Source organism: Lygodium microphyllum, chromosome 4 (assembly GCF_053477565.2).
Source record: "Lygodium microphyllum isolate KBCC chromosome 4, Lygodium_microphyllum_v1.1.10, whole genome shotgun sequence".
NCBI lineage: Eukaryota > Viridiplantae > Streptophyta > Polypodiopsida > Schizaeales > Lygodiaceae > Lygodium > Lygodium microphyllum.
Genome location: NC_141138.1, coordinates 7,533,133 through 7,550,482, shown reverse-complemented (window position 1 = coordinate 7,550,482; position 17,350 = coordinate 7,533,133). Strand labels below are relative to the sequence as shown.

Below are 17,350 nucleotides of genomic sequence, written 5' to 3'. Positions count from 1 at the left end.
AGGGTCCAGAGTACCACTTGATACTCAAGGGGGAGGTAGCACTTTCACTCCCCCAGGAATGGACTGCTCTCATGTATAGTGGATCTCGGATGTATTCAACATGCATCCAAGGTACTATGCTGACAGTATGTCTGCCATGAGGTCACTATTCAGTGTACTAGTCACTATGGTATGTATGCAGATGAGTATGGTTTTCACTGCAGCTCTGAAACTGTAAATTTGCATCAAGTTATGATCATGAGAGACTGCTTACTGAGTGCTGGTTTTCAGTGTATGATCATTAGTTTCAGTGGTATTCAGCTGGTTCTATAGACAGCAGCATGTGTATTGAATGCCATTGACAATTCAGCCATGGTTTTGGCTCGGTTTATGCTTTACTATGGTTGTGTAGTCAGCATTGTTGAGGAACAAGAGTTTGGGATGCATCTGATGAGTTTCTGGCAACAGTTCTAGACTATTGTTGAGCTTTATGCTATGTTTATGGTGGCTGGAAATTTTCAGCAAATGGTGGGCATATGAGATAGTTAGCCAGCAGTGGCCAATGTTGTGTTGACTATGATGCCTTGTGAAAATTCCACTGCAATATTGTTTGCTTTGACACATTACAATGCAATCGAGGTCGATTGCAAGGATTTCAAGGGGGTGGTCTGTCACGAGGACGTGAAAATTTGATGCTTTGCTTATGTTTAATTAACATTTGATCAAAGGATTAATCAAATGTGCAATTAAAAGATGCACATGTGTTGCACATGTGAGGTGCAAGCTACTTTTTCACAGTTGAAGGCCGAAGGACCCTGTGAAAAAGATGGGTGTCAAAGGCAAAAGTTGTAACAAGTTACACTTGTTAGATTCTAGGTGAATTTTGGTGTCAGTTTGCCCCTAGGACCATTAATTGGCCATTACGTGTCAGTGGTGACACACAGGACTAGGCATTAATTAATGGATTAATGCTTGTCAAAGGGTCAATTAATGCATGGGATCACTTTGGGCTGCAAATGGCCTAGCCAATTAATTTTTGGATGGGTAAGGTCAATTTTCTGGGCATGGATTAAGGGCTGAATTAATTTTCAGAATTAATTAATTCTGAAAATTAATTAAATGGATCGAAATTGCTGAAAATGGATTAAGAAAGCTGCCACTTGGCAAAACTTACCCATGCAAGTGGGGGAAAGGTTAAATAGGGCTGAAGAGAGAGGAAAATCTCGTTTTTTCATTTTGGAGCTATTGGAAAGAGGTGTTGGACTGTTGCTGTCAGCTTTTGGGGCCAATTCCCAGCCATTGGAGACCACTTTGGTGATAGAGATTGCATATTCTTGACCTTGGGAAGCTGGCAATGGTTGGTCTGAATGCTTGATTCTGATGGGCCGAGCGGAGGGCGTCCGAGCAAGATGGGCCAAATGGTTGATTCGATCGTCGTCGAGGGCCCATTTTGGGACTCGGCCCAAAATCATTGTCACTCGGATGGCGGGCTGAACGCGGTGCAATTTTGGCCGGCGCAACAATAAATCACTCGAATCACATGATACAGGTCACGACCTATCGCCCGCATCTTTAGATCAAAGCTATGGGTGGAGAGGAATGGCTGTATATACCTGGAATAGCAAATAAACTTCAAAATGCAAATCGGCAAGCAAATCAGATCCTCTTGCCCTGTTATGACAACAGAAACCATGATGCTTATTTTTCTTATTTTCCTTTGTTTTCCCTACCCTAATGCATCCAAATCACAAAGCAAATACATATACTACTTCAACATTCTTTTCCAAATCCAAAAGACAAAAAACCTACTTGCTAAGGAGATAGAATACCTCTTCAAACTTCCTCACTTCCTACCCATCTACCTCAAGCACCGGTTCGGGGAAAACCCTACTTCAATGCTCGATTCAAAGCGCGCAAGCACTCAAGGCTTGAATCCGTTGGTCTCGACAATGGAATCAAAATGTGGGAGCTCTCGCTCAATCCCAAGACCCACGGACCACTTATTGCTTTAAGCGTTCCAAGCCGAGCACTAATGGCTACCTCTCTCATAGCCGACGCATTACCTATCCATGAGTGTAGTAAGCTTATCTCCATGCCGATCGAGTTACCTCCTCTCCCGCGCACTCCGATAGCTCCATGTTCCAAGTGCAAGCTTCAAGCAAGCTCCATCATCAAGCTCCAAGCTCCAAGCTCCATTGCTGCGAGCAAGAGAAGAGAAGAGAAGAGAAGAGAAGAGAAGAAGAGAGGAGAAGATGGAGAGTTTCTCCTCCCCAGTCCCTCACCCTCACACACTCACTCCCTCACACTCTCACACTCCCTCTCTCAAGCACAAGCTCAAGCAAGAAGAAGAAGAAGAAGAAGAAGAAGAAGAAGAGAGCTCCTTTTGGCCATTGCTGCTGATGCACTTACTCCTAAAGACCATAGTCTCTGATGCTCCTATTGTTGTTGGTGCATCCATTTGGAGCTGGTACAGCAGGGCAGCAGCTGATTTTGATCAGCTCTTTGCGACAAATCTCAGAATTTTTTCTCTTTACAGCATTCTCTCATCTCCTTCAGCCTATGATCAGCCATTCTCAACAATTCTTAGCCATTCGGAGGAGATCTCAGCCATTTTTGGTGGGCTGATCTGTATTTCTGCAGTAAACCCTAATTTACAGCAAAAATTAGGGTTTAGCAGCACCTTGGGATCCATGCCAGAGATTGAAGGCTCAAGGGATTGAAATCAGTAGCTGATAATCGAAGATTATCAAGGGATTTCAGGAGCCAGCCCATCCCGAATTGATTTGGGGTAGCATTTGGCCAGCCAAGGGTCAATTTGGAAAAGAAATCCTGGGTGAATCAAGGGGCAAATGACCCAAAAGGCTTGCTGGTCATTTATGACAGCAAGAGCAATTGGTTAGCAGGAGGAGATTGAAAAATCTCAAGTTGTACTCCTTCCAGTTGAATGAAAGCTAAAGAAATACCGCAAGGGGCACAAGTTTTAGGGCCAACACGGAGTCTACTGTCCAAGAATGTTATGGTAAAGTGTGTATTTCATTTTATGTGCATTTATTTATTGCTGCAATTAACTCTTAAATCAGGTTATCACCACCCATTCCAAAAAGGAAGGCTGGTTCCACTAGTCCATTGTGGAGCTTCCTACAAAATCATTAGACCGGTGCACTGAATCTAAAGGGGAAAACTCAAATTTACCTTCAATCTCCTATTGAGCTTAATACATGAGTATGAGATCATATTTGGTTCATGAGATCTCGTATGGTCTGTGGACTCCATGGTAGTCCGAAGACTCTCCAGCCATGTCAGAAGGAGCAAGTTGTAAAGCCCACTCCATCTCGTGTCTCGATATGCTAGGCTCAGGAGCATCATGATGATGTGGTGAAGATGTGTTCGAATTTATCTTGCTGTTTATTTCTGCTTCTTGCAAAGGGCTTCCAAATCAAAGGCTGAGGTTTCGTAGAAGAGAGCCTTGCTCTGATGCCATGTGAAAAAATACCATAACACAAAAATATAAATGAAAGCGTGCGACAAAGCATAAACTCAACAGAACACAATTAGGTTTAGGGTAACTCAGAAACAATAAACACATTGGAATCTAAATGAATGACTAAATATTGAATTTCCAATGCTCATGCAACAAACAAACCATACATGAATGAAAACTATGCCCCGAAATCTGGTGTCTCGAGGATGAGCAAGAGAGTGTCATACTCCTAACAAATCCTAAATGTAGCAAGGCAGCCTCCAGATGTTGGACATCAACAAACATAGCAGTGTATGGTGCCAAATCAATGTCAAATAGGCAGAGGAGAAAGAAAACAGCAAATGCAACTGCAGGTGACATGGCAGCCAGCAATGAAAAACACAGGCAGATCTGCAAACCACCGTAGCAAGGCGGCAGCCAGCAAGTGAAAATGCAGCAATTGCTGCCACGTGCAGCTGGTGGCAGGAGATGAGTGGTCTGCAGCACTTTTCAGGGCTGGATAGCAGCAGTAGGCGATGTAAATTGTGTGATGAGTGCTGGAAACAGACACCTAATGGATGTAGACAGCAATGGGCAGCTTCAGTTGAAATGTCCTGCATGAACAAGGTGTGGGCAATGAAGCTAGAGGGCCTGAAACTTACAAAAACGAGATTGGGCTGAATGGAAAGCAGCCCACCTATTTATAAAAAGCTTCGCAACCTCGCACCATGCACCATTTTAAAACTCTCTCAAACCACGCACCATTTTGATATTTTCATTAATTAAGCATTTTTGGAGCTGTTTAAGAGGCTAATTCAACATGTAATGCTTATGTTAGCTCAACACTTTAGTGTCATCTTGATGCAGTGGGAGTTTTGTGCACACTAGGACTTCGCGGTATATCTAGAGAAGACCAATGTAATGGTTTTCAATACATCCTTACCTTGGATCCCTAGACTTGGATTAGATTTTTGGCATATAGGTGAAGTATGGAGATTGTGACCCTTATGTTGACCTAGGGTTTACTTTTGTTGAGCCATAGTTTTGAATGAGAGCAACTAAGGTCTGGTTGATACGAGGATATGTAAAAAGAGTACCTTGGAGTCAATATGTGCTCATATACAATCCCAAGAGCCAAGGACAAAGTTATGGCTATTTGACCATGCTTATTTATGACACTTCTATATGTAGGCCTAGCTTGATTCTCATATGGAGGTAGGCAGCTGGAGCACATGAGGGGGATGACACCAGATGCCATACAGGAAGGGAGAGATGATGGTGCAATGGAGGCTACAATAGGGGTAGAGTCTACTCATGGGATTGGGGAGTATCACAATGGGTGGCAGCCAATAAGCTACATCTAGTGATGATAATCTCTCATATGATCCAAAGTAAGGCCTCAATCCCACACACTATTGTATAAGCAGTGCTTGGAGCCACACATGTTTGAGACAATATGCTTTCTATATTGACTATGGGACACCCCCAAGGGCCTATAGGTACTCTAGACAAACCATTGAGTCCTCCAGATCTTTGGTTTGGGCTACATGAGCTCAACCCCTAGACACTACCACCTTTCCAATATAGCTTCAAGGCATCACCTTATATCTTAGTCACAGACATGAGTGAAACAAGGTGATCAAGCACGACATAGTCAAACTGGACATGGTCAAAACTAGGCAAAATCCATGGCCCATCACAACCCTTGAGTATAAAGGTAGCCTTCTACTAGGACCATCTGCTCTCTCTGACACCTCATGGCTTCTTGGTACAACCAAGATACATGGATGTGCATCTATCTTATGGGATTCACTGTGCAATTGACCAATTCAGTACATCCTCGCACTAGCTCCACATTGAGACATCTAGAGACCTTCAGAGAAAGTGACTTCATTGGAGACCCCTATGCCAACTTTGCCAAAAAGAGATAAGAGTTAGGAAATCATTAAATGTTCTACTGCCCAGCATATAAGCACATGAAAAATGGCTACATTAGCCCCTTCACCACGAGGACTACATTTTTACACTCAATGAAGGTGATGGACCAGCACCAGCTCAAACTCTACCTACTTGAGATTTGGAAGTATAGTGAGATTGCAATGGTATTTGAGCCAACACGAGGGGCCCTCATAGCTAGTCCTCACATACTTCTCTCATTCCATGGGGCTACCATCAGACATCAATAATACTAAAGTGCCATCTGCTGCAGTTCCTCCGGTGGAGGGGGGGATCTTGGATAGGGTCATAAAGATCAGCAGAACCCGCTACCATGGAAGGGGGCATACATCATTACGCACTCCCGATGACACGGGGCTCTCCATCTTCATGAGGAGGACATCTTTCACCATCCTTCAGCGACCTATGTGGGCCATTTTTGGATGACATGTACTTCTCTACTAGAGCGAGGTTTTCCTCACATGTTTTATTCTCTCTGAGTTCCAACATGTTAGCTCGAACTTGGGCAAACTTTTCCTTTCTTTGGTCGAGGTGTATTGGAGTCATGACAGTATGTCTATCGGGTCCTCTTTGGCCTCCTTAGAGACGACAATAACATAATCTCTCTCTCTCTCTCTCTCTCTCTCTCTCTCTCTCTCTCTCTCTCTCATTCACAGTTAAAAAGATACCAACGTAAGACCAAGAAGCAAGAGAACTTCGTGCCAACAAGGGGCATACCTGCTACGGCAGAGCCGTCTCGTGTACTTAAGGGAGAGCGATACGTAGCCCTCTCAGTTGGAAACGAGGCTTGCCTGGGTGGCGTTTCTTCTTTGCCGTCATGGCGATGCCTCTTACTGTTGGTGTTCGATTGATCTTCAGCTGTATCCATGTCGGGAGACGGCCTTTCCATCGGAAAGTCTATGAACGTTAAAGCACATTTTATCAAAGTTTCGGGGTTGGTGTTTTATGGGTACCTTTCAAGCAGACGGTTGCACGTTCATTAGGTGGTCTCTTTAAGAAATTATCCCTAGTGAAGTAGTTCCCTTTTAGACTTGTTGAGTTAAAAGATCACATTCACCTTGCCTAACTTTTCTCTTTCTCCTTTTCTAGCTTTTAGTATTTTTCTCTTTAGATGGAAGTAGGAAACCCTACAAGACCTCAACACTAATACAACTGAAAGCTGTACAATAGAATCACCATGCCCTTGCCATCCTCTACAAGTGCAAGCAATGGCTTTGGATATATTGTGAGCCACAAGCAATCCCCTTGAACATTAGGCACATCCATTGCAATACTTGTTCATAGACTCGAATCTAGATATAGTTCAAGGCAAATGGGCCCACAAACCAAGGCACACATCCCTATCATTGTAACTCGCAAATCACTATCCTTAGATATCAATCCGCTTATCCATTTATATGGATATGATCCACATGACCAATGTCAATTTTGGTTCTTATGCCTCTCTCTCTCTCTCTCTCTCTCTCTCTCTCTCTCTCTCTCACACACACACACATTATGTGGGACAATCTATAGAGGTAATATCTACTTTCAAATACTTAGGGATTGAGATACATGCAAACCACAGATGGCATACATGTGTGGAGTGACGATTAGCGGCAAGGAAAAAGCAAGTATTATCACTTTGAAAATGACTACAGACATACAGATACTAAATGCTAAAAAATACAATGTATGATTTTTTATGCATATATTCTACAAAACAGAATTATATGGAGTGGAAGTATGGGGGGGAGCATCTCCTCATATGCATGGAACAACATTGAGAAGCTGTAGAAAGCTTTTATTCATAGACATTTGGGCATCAAAAGCACCACACCATATGTGCTTATGCTTTTAGAAACTGGCCATCGGCCAATTGAGGTACATGCTATGATCTGAGTACTGAGATATGCCACACGAGTATGTCAAATGGATGACAGTAAGCTCCCCAAACGGGCATGGGATGCTAGCACACACCTATTGAAAACATGAAAAAGTAAAGTGCTTTCAATAGGATGGGTGCTGTATTAGAATTTAGAGAGAGAGGTGGACCAAGACAGAGCCAGAAAGGGAAGCAAACATGCTCCCTTCACTTCATTCCATTCCATCATCACACAGTCACACAAAAGTCAACTATATGTACAACACACATACAAAGATCAACTGACCTAGATCTAATCATGGTTAAGTCAATGTGACTTAACCTTATTCACTAAGGTAAACAACTGACAGAAGACTAATGAGCTTGAGTCTCAACACTCCCCCTCAAGCTCAAGTAGGATACTTCACTCCAAGTAACTCTCTGAAATGCACAAACTTATCTTTACCCAATGACTTGGTAAAGATATCTGCAACTTGGTCTTCTGTCCTCACATGGACCAAATCAATGTCACCTGCAATCACTTTTTCCCTGATGAAGTGATAGTGTACCTCAATGTGCTTAGTCCTACCATGATAGATAGGATTACTGGCTAGGAGCGCACTACTCATGTTGTCACAATAGAGTGTGGCAGGCATGACTTCCTGCATGCCCAAATCATCAAGAAGCTTCATGAGCCATGCTGCCTCACATGCAACTAGTGCAGCACCTCTATACTCTGCCTCAGTGTACTAAAGAGTGCAACTGTAGGTTGCTTCTTACTGCTCCAGCTAACCATACTACTACCAAGGGAAAATGCATACCCACTAGTAGATCTCCTGTCATAGGTACTTCCTGCCCATTCAACATCTGTATATCCTATAAGCTCCAAAGGCTTACCATGCTCATAGAATAGACCATAATCTGATGTAGCCTTTACATATCTCAAGATCCTCCTCACTGCATCCAAGTGTGGCTTCATAGGCTTCTGCATGAACTGACTAATCAGTCCACCCAACTGAATAGCTAAGATCCAGTCTAGTAATGGTAAGGTAAATCAGGCTACCCACCATTTGTTTATACATAGTGACATTCTCAATCTCATGTCCAACATTTGCAAGTAGCTTAACATTTTGTTCCAATGGAGCGCTCAATGCTTTGCAATCCAACATACCATACTTGGTTAACATATCCTGTGCATACTGCTTCTGCAACAACCAAGTACCATGAGGTGTAGAGACAACCTCAATCCCAAGGAAATACTTCAAATCTCCCAAATCTTTGACCTGAAATCCAGCATGCCATGAGGTGTAGAGACAACCAAGTACCATGAGGTGTAGAGACAACCTCAATCCCATGGAAATACTTCAGATCTCCCAAATCTTTAACCTGAAATTCGGCATGTAACATTTCCTTGATCTCTCCAATTCCTGTGACATCATCACCTTAATGATCAAGTCATCCACATAGATGACTAATACCACATAACCAGCTCTTGTCTTCTTTGTGAATAGGCTATGATCAGCCTTGCCATAGTAAAACCAAGTTTTCGTAAGCATACACTTATCTTAGCATTCCAAGCTCTAGGTGCTTGCTTCAGCCCATATAATGCTTTCTTCAATCTACACACATATGTAGGAAAATCTGGATGTGCATAGCCCTCGAGCTAATCCATGTATACTTCCTCAACCAAATCACCATTGAGAAAAGCATTCTTCACATCCATCTGATACATACTTCATCCTTTAGATACTGCCAAAGCAATCACTGTCCTCGCGGTTGCCATTTTAGCAACAGGACTGAATGTTTCCTCATAATCAAGACCATATTGTTGTGCATACCCTTTTGCCACAAGTCTTGCCTTGTACCTTTTCAATGTGCCATCTGATTTGCATTTCACTTTGTATACCCATTTGCAACCAATAGCCATTTTTCCTTTAGACAAATCAACCAAATCCCAAGTGTCATTTTCAGCCAATGCTGAATATTCCTCATCCATTGCCTTACACCAATGATCATCCAAAATAGCTTCAAAAAACTTTGTGGGTTCCTTGAAGCTAGTGACTTTTGCCATATATGCATAGTGCCTCACTGTGTAGCCACTGTATGTAAGCCTATCCACAGGCTTCTTGACTCTTTCTGATCTCCTCAACTCAGGTATAGTATGAGACTCTCCTCTCTCATGAGATGGTATATATCTATGTCTCACACCAGGAGTCACAACTGATGGAATACCAAACTCACTATCCAAGTTGTCAGTACCAGGTGAATCATAACCACAAGTGAGTGCCCCTGTAACATCATCAAGTTTTCCTTTGCCTTTATCCACATCTCTCCCCCTCACTGACATACCCGTGTCAGTGGACAAAGATGCTGAAGTCCTCAATCTACCTGTCCAAGGACTAACTGATGTAGTAACATCTTTAGAAGGCCCAAAATTTTCTACACTTTCATTTGTACCTGCATGTACATAAGGCTCCTGACAACCATAATCATCATTCATCAAAGTGATCTTCTTCTCATGCCATGATTTCAGCTCATCAAATACCACATCTCTTGAGACCAATGTCTCATGAGTAGAAGGATTGTAGCATTTGTACGCTTTCCTATCTTGTGCATACCCAATAAAGATGGCATTTTCTGCCTTTGGATCGAGCTCCTTCCTCTTTTCATCTAGAACATGTACATATGCCAAGCATCCAAAAATCTTATGTGATGTATTTCCATTCAAAGATGGTGTATTCCTTTGCTTTCTTTGTTCTATGGATGGATTTTGTGAAGATATTGAAGAATATGGTTGATTCTATCAAATCCGTGGGAGATCTACATGATGTTGCATGAAGATTTGTTGTGCCTGGTGTTCTTTTCTTCATTGTGATCATATGAAACATAATAAACAAGCTTGTTAATGTTACAAGATAGATTTTCTTGCAAGAGAATTCCCTTTTCCTTGGTGTTCCTCTTGGGGCTCCATGTTTTTGCTTCGCAGGCGGGGAACCTTGCCATCAACAAGCACCAGAAGAGGCTGAAAATGAAGGAAATGGCATTGCTAAGAAGAGAAGAATTCAATGGATGTTTGTAACGTTCCTTCTTCCACTGAAGAGTTGGAATTTCTCATAATCAAAGCCACTTTCCACAAGAAGTTCATCCCACAAGAAGTGGAGCTTGTACATTCTGATGTACAAGCTGTAATGGTCTAGTAGTAATGCTTACATGCCTCATAAACGGAAACCTTGATTGCTTTCCAAATTGACAAGACTGACATACATGTCCCAATTCCGCATGCTTGAACTTAGGAAGTCCAAGTACAACTTGCTTATGTTGCATATTCTTCAACTTTTGAACATTTACATGTCCAATCCTTTTATGCCATATCTCAATGTCCCTTATTGCAACATTTTCATGTGAGTACATAGAAGCATTCAATGTTGGAATTTTCGTATCCAATGTAAACATCCTGCCATTTCTTTTGCCTTTAGCAATGAGTCTGCATCCTTGACCATACTTTTCAATGTAGCATCCATCTCTATTGAATCTAACTTATAGATTTTGTTCAGCCATTTGTCCCACAGAAAGCAAGTTTTTGGTTATAGAGGGTACATGTAATACATCATAGAGACTCTTTTTCCTGTCACCATGCATCATCAAGGGAACAATACCTATATACATAATGTCATGTTGTGTATCATCCCCTGTGCAAACATATCCATGAGCACCTTCTACCAATGTGTCAAACCACTCTCCATGAGGAGTCATGTGGTTAGATGCCCCTGAGTCTATATACCATACATCATCTGCTTTGCCATGTACAGGCAACCCTTTCTTCACATGTTGCATTGCAAACAACCTGTCATCCTCCTGCATACCACTAGAAGAAGCATAATTACCATGTTGCTTCCCTCTTGCTCTCTGATAATTCTGCTTTTTGCAGCAATCCTTAGCTACATGCCCGTATTTGCCACAATAATGGCAATCCTTATTTGCATTTGATTGCTGTCCATGACTCATTTGAGGCTGCTGCCAAGTGCCTCTTCCTCTAGGTGAATAACCTCCTCTTCCACGAGCATTTGAGGCACCTCTATTTGCTTGAGACTACCTATTTTTCCATCCAATAGCTTGATGTCCATGGGCTACATATGCATTTCCAGCACCTCTTCCTCGAAAATTTGATCTTCCTCTTCCACCTCTACCCCTTTTATTTGAGTAGAAGGCACTGTCCTTGTTGTTTTTAGACCCACTGGAACTTGTATTAGTCCAAGTTTCACTTCTTCATGCAAAAGAAGTGCTACAAGTTCATCAAAGTCAGGCTGCTCCTGACGCACTGAAATGGAAGTATCAAACTGCTTATATTCCTGTCCAAGTCCATGGAGGGTAGTAGCTACCAAATCATCATCCTCAACTTTAGCTCCAATTGAGCCTAGTTGTTCTGCAATGGATCTGATCTCACTGACATAGTCCTCAATAGACCTTCCATTCCTAGATATGTGGCTGAGTTTTTGCTTCAGTTGTGTCTTTCTTGCATGAGCGACATGCCCATAATTCTTCATCAATAAGTCCCAAGCAGCTTTGGGGAAGTTCAATTTGCAATTTGCATAGCCTTTGTGTCTGACACACATAGTGACAACCAATGTAAGACCTTGCTGCCCTTTTCCAACCAAGTCTTGTGTGCCTTCAATTGATCCTGTGTTGGAGGTCTATCTTTCGGTAGCTTGGGCTCATCTTCAAGACCTGTGACTAGGTCCCAATAGCCTCTTCCAATTAAAAAATGAGACATCCTGAATTTCCATAGAACGAAATTGTTGTAGTCTAGCTTTTCACCAACTATCTAAGTGATAGTATCCTTCTCTCCTGTGTTTGCCATTTTAAAGCCTTAAGCTTTGCAAAACCAGTCAATTTTTCCAAATGCCATAGGCAATATACTTCAATGACCTGTAGTGCAACCAGTTTTACTATAAAACTGCAGCAATAACCATTATTGCATTTTCAGACAGTACATGTGCTTCTGTTTCCATTCAACTGCAGTTACAATGCATCAACAACTTTGCATAACCAATAGATTTTAGTTCACAACAATATCATACATTCTGAACTTATTCCAGTTCAACTCATTTCAGACTCCAATTGCATAACATAAGTATCACTGCTCATACATTTTCCAACCTCCACTCTCAGCATTGGCTGCCATTAATCACTGCTAGTGCATAAGAGAGCATCAAGTATAGATATTAAAGTTTCACTTGATACATTCACTGTTGCTCTGCAGAATTTGTCTCCAACAAAGCTTTTACATGCATCAACAATGGGTCTGTAGCCAATGCACCTGCATGTATTATCTATTAAGGCAAATCTGAACCATCTCCATTGACAAGCTTAGGATTATGTGCAAGGATTTGCAAGTACCCATATTTGAAGTGTCAAACTGAGCACTGTTCAGCCAAGTTGCAAGCATAGCACTCAGGACACTTGCATAGCTTCAATGCACAAAGAATTTGCATGTTTTTGTATGCATTGGGAAAGAGGTAGTGATCTTCTTCAATGAAGACCATGTGCCCATCATAATCTCGGGTCTCAGGCAAGCCATCCCAGACTGTGTTCATCATCCACCACCAGTGGTGCTTTAGGGAGACTATGCGGGGAGATCTGTGATTTCCATACTGATCAGCATCACCTGTACAATGCTTCACCTATGCGGATCATCCTTATCATGGCAGTCACCTCTCCTGGTCCCGAGAAATGAATCATGATAGATGTGTGGTGAAAATGGGGCAAAGATCTGCTTTACCTGGCAAAAGCTGATGCCTTTGATAATGGCATTTATTTCCTCAAAGTATCCATCATGGCTGACAATCAACAAAGCCTTGCTGATGCCATCTACCTGTGACATTGCATCCACGGTGGCTCGGAGGTAGGCAAGCCGATTGTGTACATAAAGCCTTTAGAAGTTCCCTTTCCCAGCAGGAACATCAGCCTTCCTCCTCAGAGTGGCTTGTCCAAGCTTTTGCAGTGCAGGAATGCATTGGATTATCACAGGCATGTCTTCAATGATCAGATTGCTAATGAACGAGTAGCAATGTGCAAACATTGTAAAACCAAGCATTTCACATGCTAGATTAGCTGCTTGAAGAGATGAAGACAAAGAACTACTCAATCAATGCTAAAACATTCACATTTGTGTTGCAATCGATGGCTGTAGAAGGTTTGCAGCTTGGTTTTTTCCTGATATGCGAACTAAAAAAGCACCATTTCTTGCAACTAGGTTGTCCTCCAGCTTCAATCAACATCATGTATCCTTTTCATTGCAGCTTATGAGCTTGTAGGAGGAACAGAAGCAATGGCAATGCCCTCTGCTTGAGCTCTAATACCATATTAGAATTTAGAGAGAAAGGTGGACCAAGACAGAGTCAGAAAGGGAAGCAAACATGCTCCCTTCACTTCATTCCATTCCATCATCACACAGTCATACAAAAGTCAACTGTACGTACAACACACATACACAGATCAACTGACCTAGATCTAATCATGGTTAAGTTAGTGTGACTTAACCTTATTCACTAAGGTAAACAATTGACAGAAGACTAATGAGCTTGAGTCTCAACATGTTGGATATACGAAAACGGTTTAAAGGATGGGGAATGGATAGATATCTAGATATGGCATCCAAAGATATATGCATGGACACATTTCAATCAGACCTCTTACAAGCATATCAAGTTAAACATCAAAGCAAGGGAGCAAATGGCAAACTTGCTTATTACAGTATGCATATCTATCCTTCATGTTGGGAATCCTAGATGCAAGCAGAGGCACACACATAACCATACATAGCCAACCCGCTCTTAGTGGTATTTAGACGGAGTATTACACGACTTCGAACTCAATCACACATTTTATTGATTGAGATAGGTGCATGGAGTGGATAGGCAAGAGAGATGAGGTTATGCAAGTTGTGTAGACTACAGAGTGTAGAATCAAAGGAGCACGTGATTATGAAATGCCCAGCATATGCACACATACGAGCTGACTTTGATATCCCTTTACAAAGGCCACTTCACCAGCTTCTGACAACTACTCCTATATTGAAGTTAGGGGCTACCTTTCCTACCCTTTCCTACCATGGGGGAGGAGAATCATTGTATATCTGGAAAGGTCCCATGGGTCATAAATTGGCCTTTCATGGATGATAATAAACTACTCTCTCTCTCTCTCTCTCTCTCTCTCTCTCTCTCTCTCTCTCTCTCTCTCTCTCTAAGCTAAAAAAACTTCATAAGTGCAATGCTCTAGCGCCCACTCATGCACCTTGTTTTGTTGGGAGATCTAGCTTGTTCTTGAGAGGAAATTCACCCCCTGTTTTGTAGATTTGTTTCTTTATTTGCAAGGTTTTCATTTTCATTGACAACCATCAAGATTAGCATGAGAAGGAAAAAAAAAACTAGCATTAGGCAATGCTCTACTACACATCTTGCTCTTTCATAAGCTTTTTTAATTGTAGAAAAATGTGAGGTTCCCACCCATTGGCTGTCCAGGTACGCTTTTAGCGGTCTATTGAGAAACGAATCTAAGCGCTGCTGCCCAGCACTCCCATGGAATGTTCCGAGTTTTGTCGCCTAGGGTTTCCCAAATCCGTCTCGCAATGGAACATTCACGGCCGAACCCACTAGGATCGACCTAAAATTTGGGCTCCTAGTGGCCAAGGTTTCCTAACAGCATTCTAACATCGGCAGATCCTGGACATCCTACTTTACGTAGAGATACCCAAGCCAAAGCAGATCCATGCTGCACTTGGTTCAAAGAGAATGGGAAATGAGAGGGATGCGCCGCTCAACCTCTCTGCCCATGGGGCATAGTCCCATTCCGGTCCCCTTAAATGGCATGAATCAGGTTCTAACCTAACAATACCTAAAGGTCGAATGACGATAAAATCTTGTGAGACCTCCCAGTTCTTTAGGACCACCTTGCCATAGGACAGACCCATCGGGGGTTTCGCCCACCCCCTTCCCTTAATAGCTTTAGTTTTCTAATTAGGTCCTACCACATTTATGTGTGACACTTAAAGTCAACTTCATTAATTAAGTCTTTTAGGGAATATGGTTCGTTCGCATAACTTATAGCACAGACACGAAAACATAGCAAGCAATCTATTGACAAACAAGTTCAAACAAGTTCCTTAACTTATCTTCAAGTTAATCTTTGTCTCCCACCCATATAAGAGAAATTATGTATCCCTTCTGTCCAATATAAGTATTCCTTCTACCCTACAGAAGTAACTAGTTCAAATCTCATGGCACCACAAACTCAATCCTTTATCTAGAATAGGATCTCCCAACATGCCCAGACATTGGGGGCCACGGAGGTCTTCAACTCCATTCTAGACCTAGCAAGGGGTGTCCAGAGCTTCACCTAACCCGCAAGCTGTCTAGGAGTGAAACATCATTCCTGTGGTTGACCTTTTCACCACTTGACCTTCGGCCCATGAATCGAGCAGTGCCCTCTTTAGGTTAATTCGCAGTGCGATCATGGAGGTGATCCACCCATGCAACATATTCTTCCTTAATTAAATCCTTTAAGAATCAAGCACACACAAGGCATTCAGCCCTAACATCATTTTCTAGGAAAACATTCCTTTATCCCCATGGCATCTTGACAACACAGACCCTTGCTATGCATTTACAATAAATCACAAGCACTTGGAACAATCATCCAAACAACAAACGAACAACCAATTGAATAAAAAACATTTAGGATGTTGTTCAATCAACCAACAAAAAAACCAATTGTATTCTTCATAAACAATGCAAGAATAGTTGCGATAATATTTCCATTACATATCTGCTCTTCCCATTCGGATCAAAGAGCGATTCTATGTAAAATTTACTTAACACTTGTATGCATAATTTTTAATATCATGATTATGCCATTCATAAGCCCTAACTAATTCTTCCTTACAATTGCTCTATCAACAAACAAGCCATATGCAACTAGGTGCAATTAACTTTCCTTAATACATGCACTTTGTAAGCTCGATCTTTTAAATACATGAGATAAAATTTATCCATTCCAATGACCTATACTCGTGCATCATAGTATGGGGCCTAATGTATCTTATACGAGAATCAAAACAAGCATCTATCAATTTGGAAATACATTACTTACAACTGATACCGCAATTGGATTGACGGTGATGCCTTCGTTTGAAGCTTCGTTGTCGGTTATGGGATTGCCATCCGCACGTGACATTCTTTGCTTGGGGACCATCGCCCGCAAGTAGACTCAAGAGATTAAGAAGGTGAAATAGATTTGAGATGGGAGAGCATAAGAGAAGATGGTTAAATCGAGGATCGGGATAGAAGACAATTGTGCAGCCTCTCGAGGTAACTCTTCTCTCTCTCTCTCTCTCTCTCTCTCTCTCTCTCTCTCTCTCTCTCTCTCTCTCTTTCTCTCTCAAAATCTCTTGGAGGGGTGTCCTCTCTCTCCCTCTCTCTTGTAGCCTTTCGAGATCTCCTTATGCTCTCTTGTGCCTCCCCATGCCTCATATTTATAGTGAATTAGAGAAGAGGGCTTGTGGCTAAGAAGTGGAGCTCTTTGTGGAGGGGGATCTTGGAAAGATTAGTGATCTGATGCTCAGATCATAAATTTGATGGTTCCATTGGATCTGAAAGGGGGGTAAAACCCCAAGACACTTGCTTAGAAAGCTCTTAGTTTACTCATTCTTCTTTTCTTTGTTCGAAGTGCTGTCTAATGCCTGTAGACTGCGATTGCGGCACGCGTGCTTTTGCAAATCACTTTTCTTTTTATAAAATCTCCAAAACTAACTAAAACATCACTTGTCTTTTCTTTTAAATGACATCCAATTCTAGAAATCTCCATATCTTTTTTAAGATAATATCTAAAATATACTAGTTTTACCCAAAATGTAATATTTTTGGACCATCCAAACTATACACATTAATACTAGTGATTAATATAGCTCATAAGTCTCGTTCAAGTTGTAACTTACATGAAGGGTGGTTACAGTCCTTGTCAATTTGAGAAAAGTATCGAATTTATGACTCTCGATTTCTCTAAATAAAATATTTTTAATTAAATAAAAATTATTAGTTATTAATGTTAGTTAGTTT

The 17,350-nt window shown here is 41.7% G+C and overlaps 1 protein-coding gene across 1 annotated transcript in view; it reads right to left on the bottom strand.

Annotated features, from left to right (window-relative positions):
* Window positions 1-6,330, bottom strand: part of LOC148036772 (ATP-dependent DNA helicase PIF1-like) — a 33,591-nt gene extending 27,261 nt beyond the window's left edge. The window contains exon 1 of the mRNA XM_087675650.1: window positions 6,113-6,330. Coding sequence (XP_087531776.1) covers window positions 6,113-6,284 — 172 coding nt within the window. The 5' untranslated portion in view covers window positions 6,285-6,330. The remainder of the gene's footprint in view (window positions 1-6,112) is intronic.
* Window positions 6,331-17,350: the final 11,020 nt, after the last annotated feature.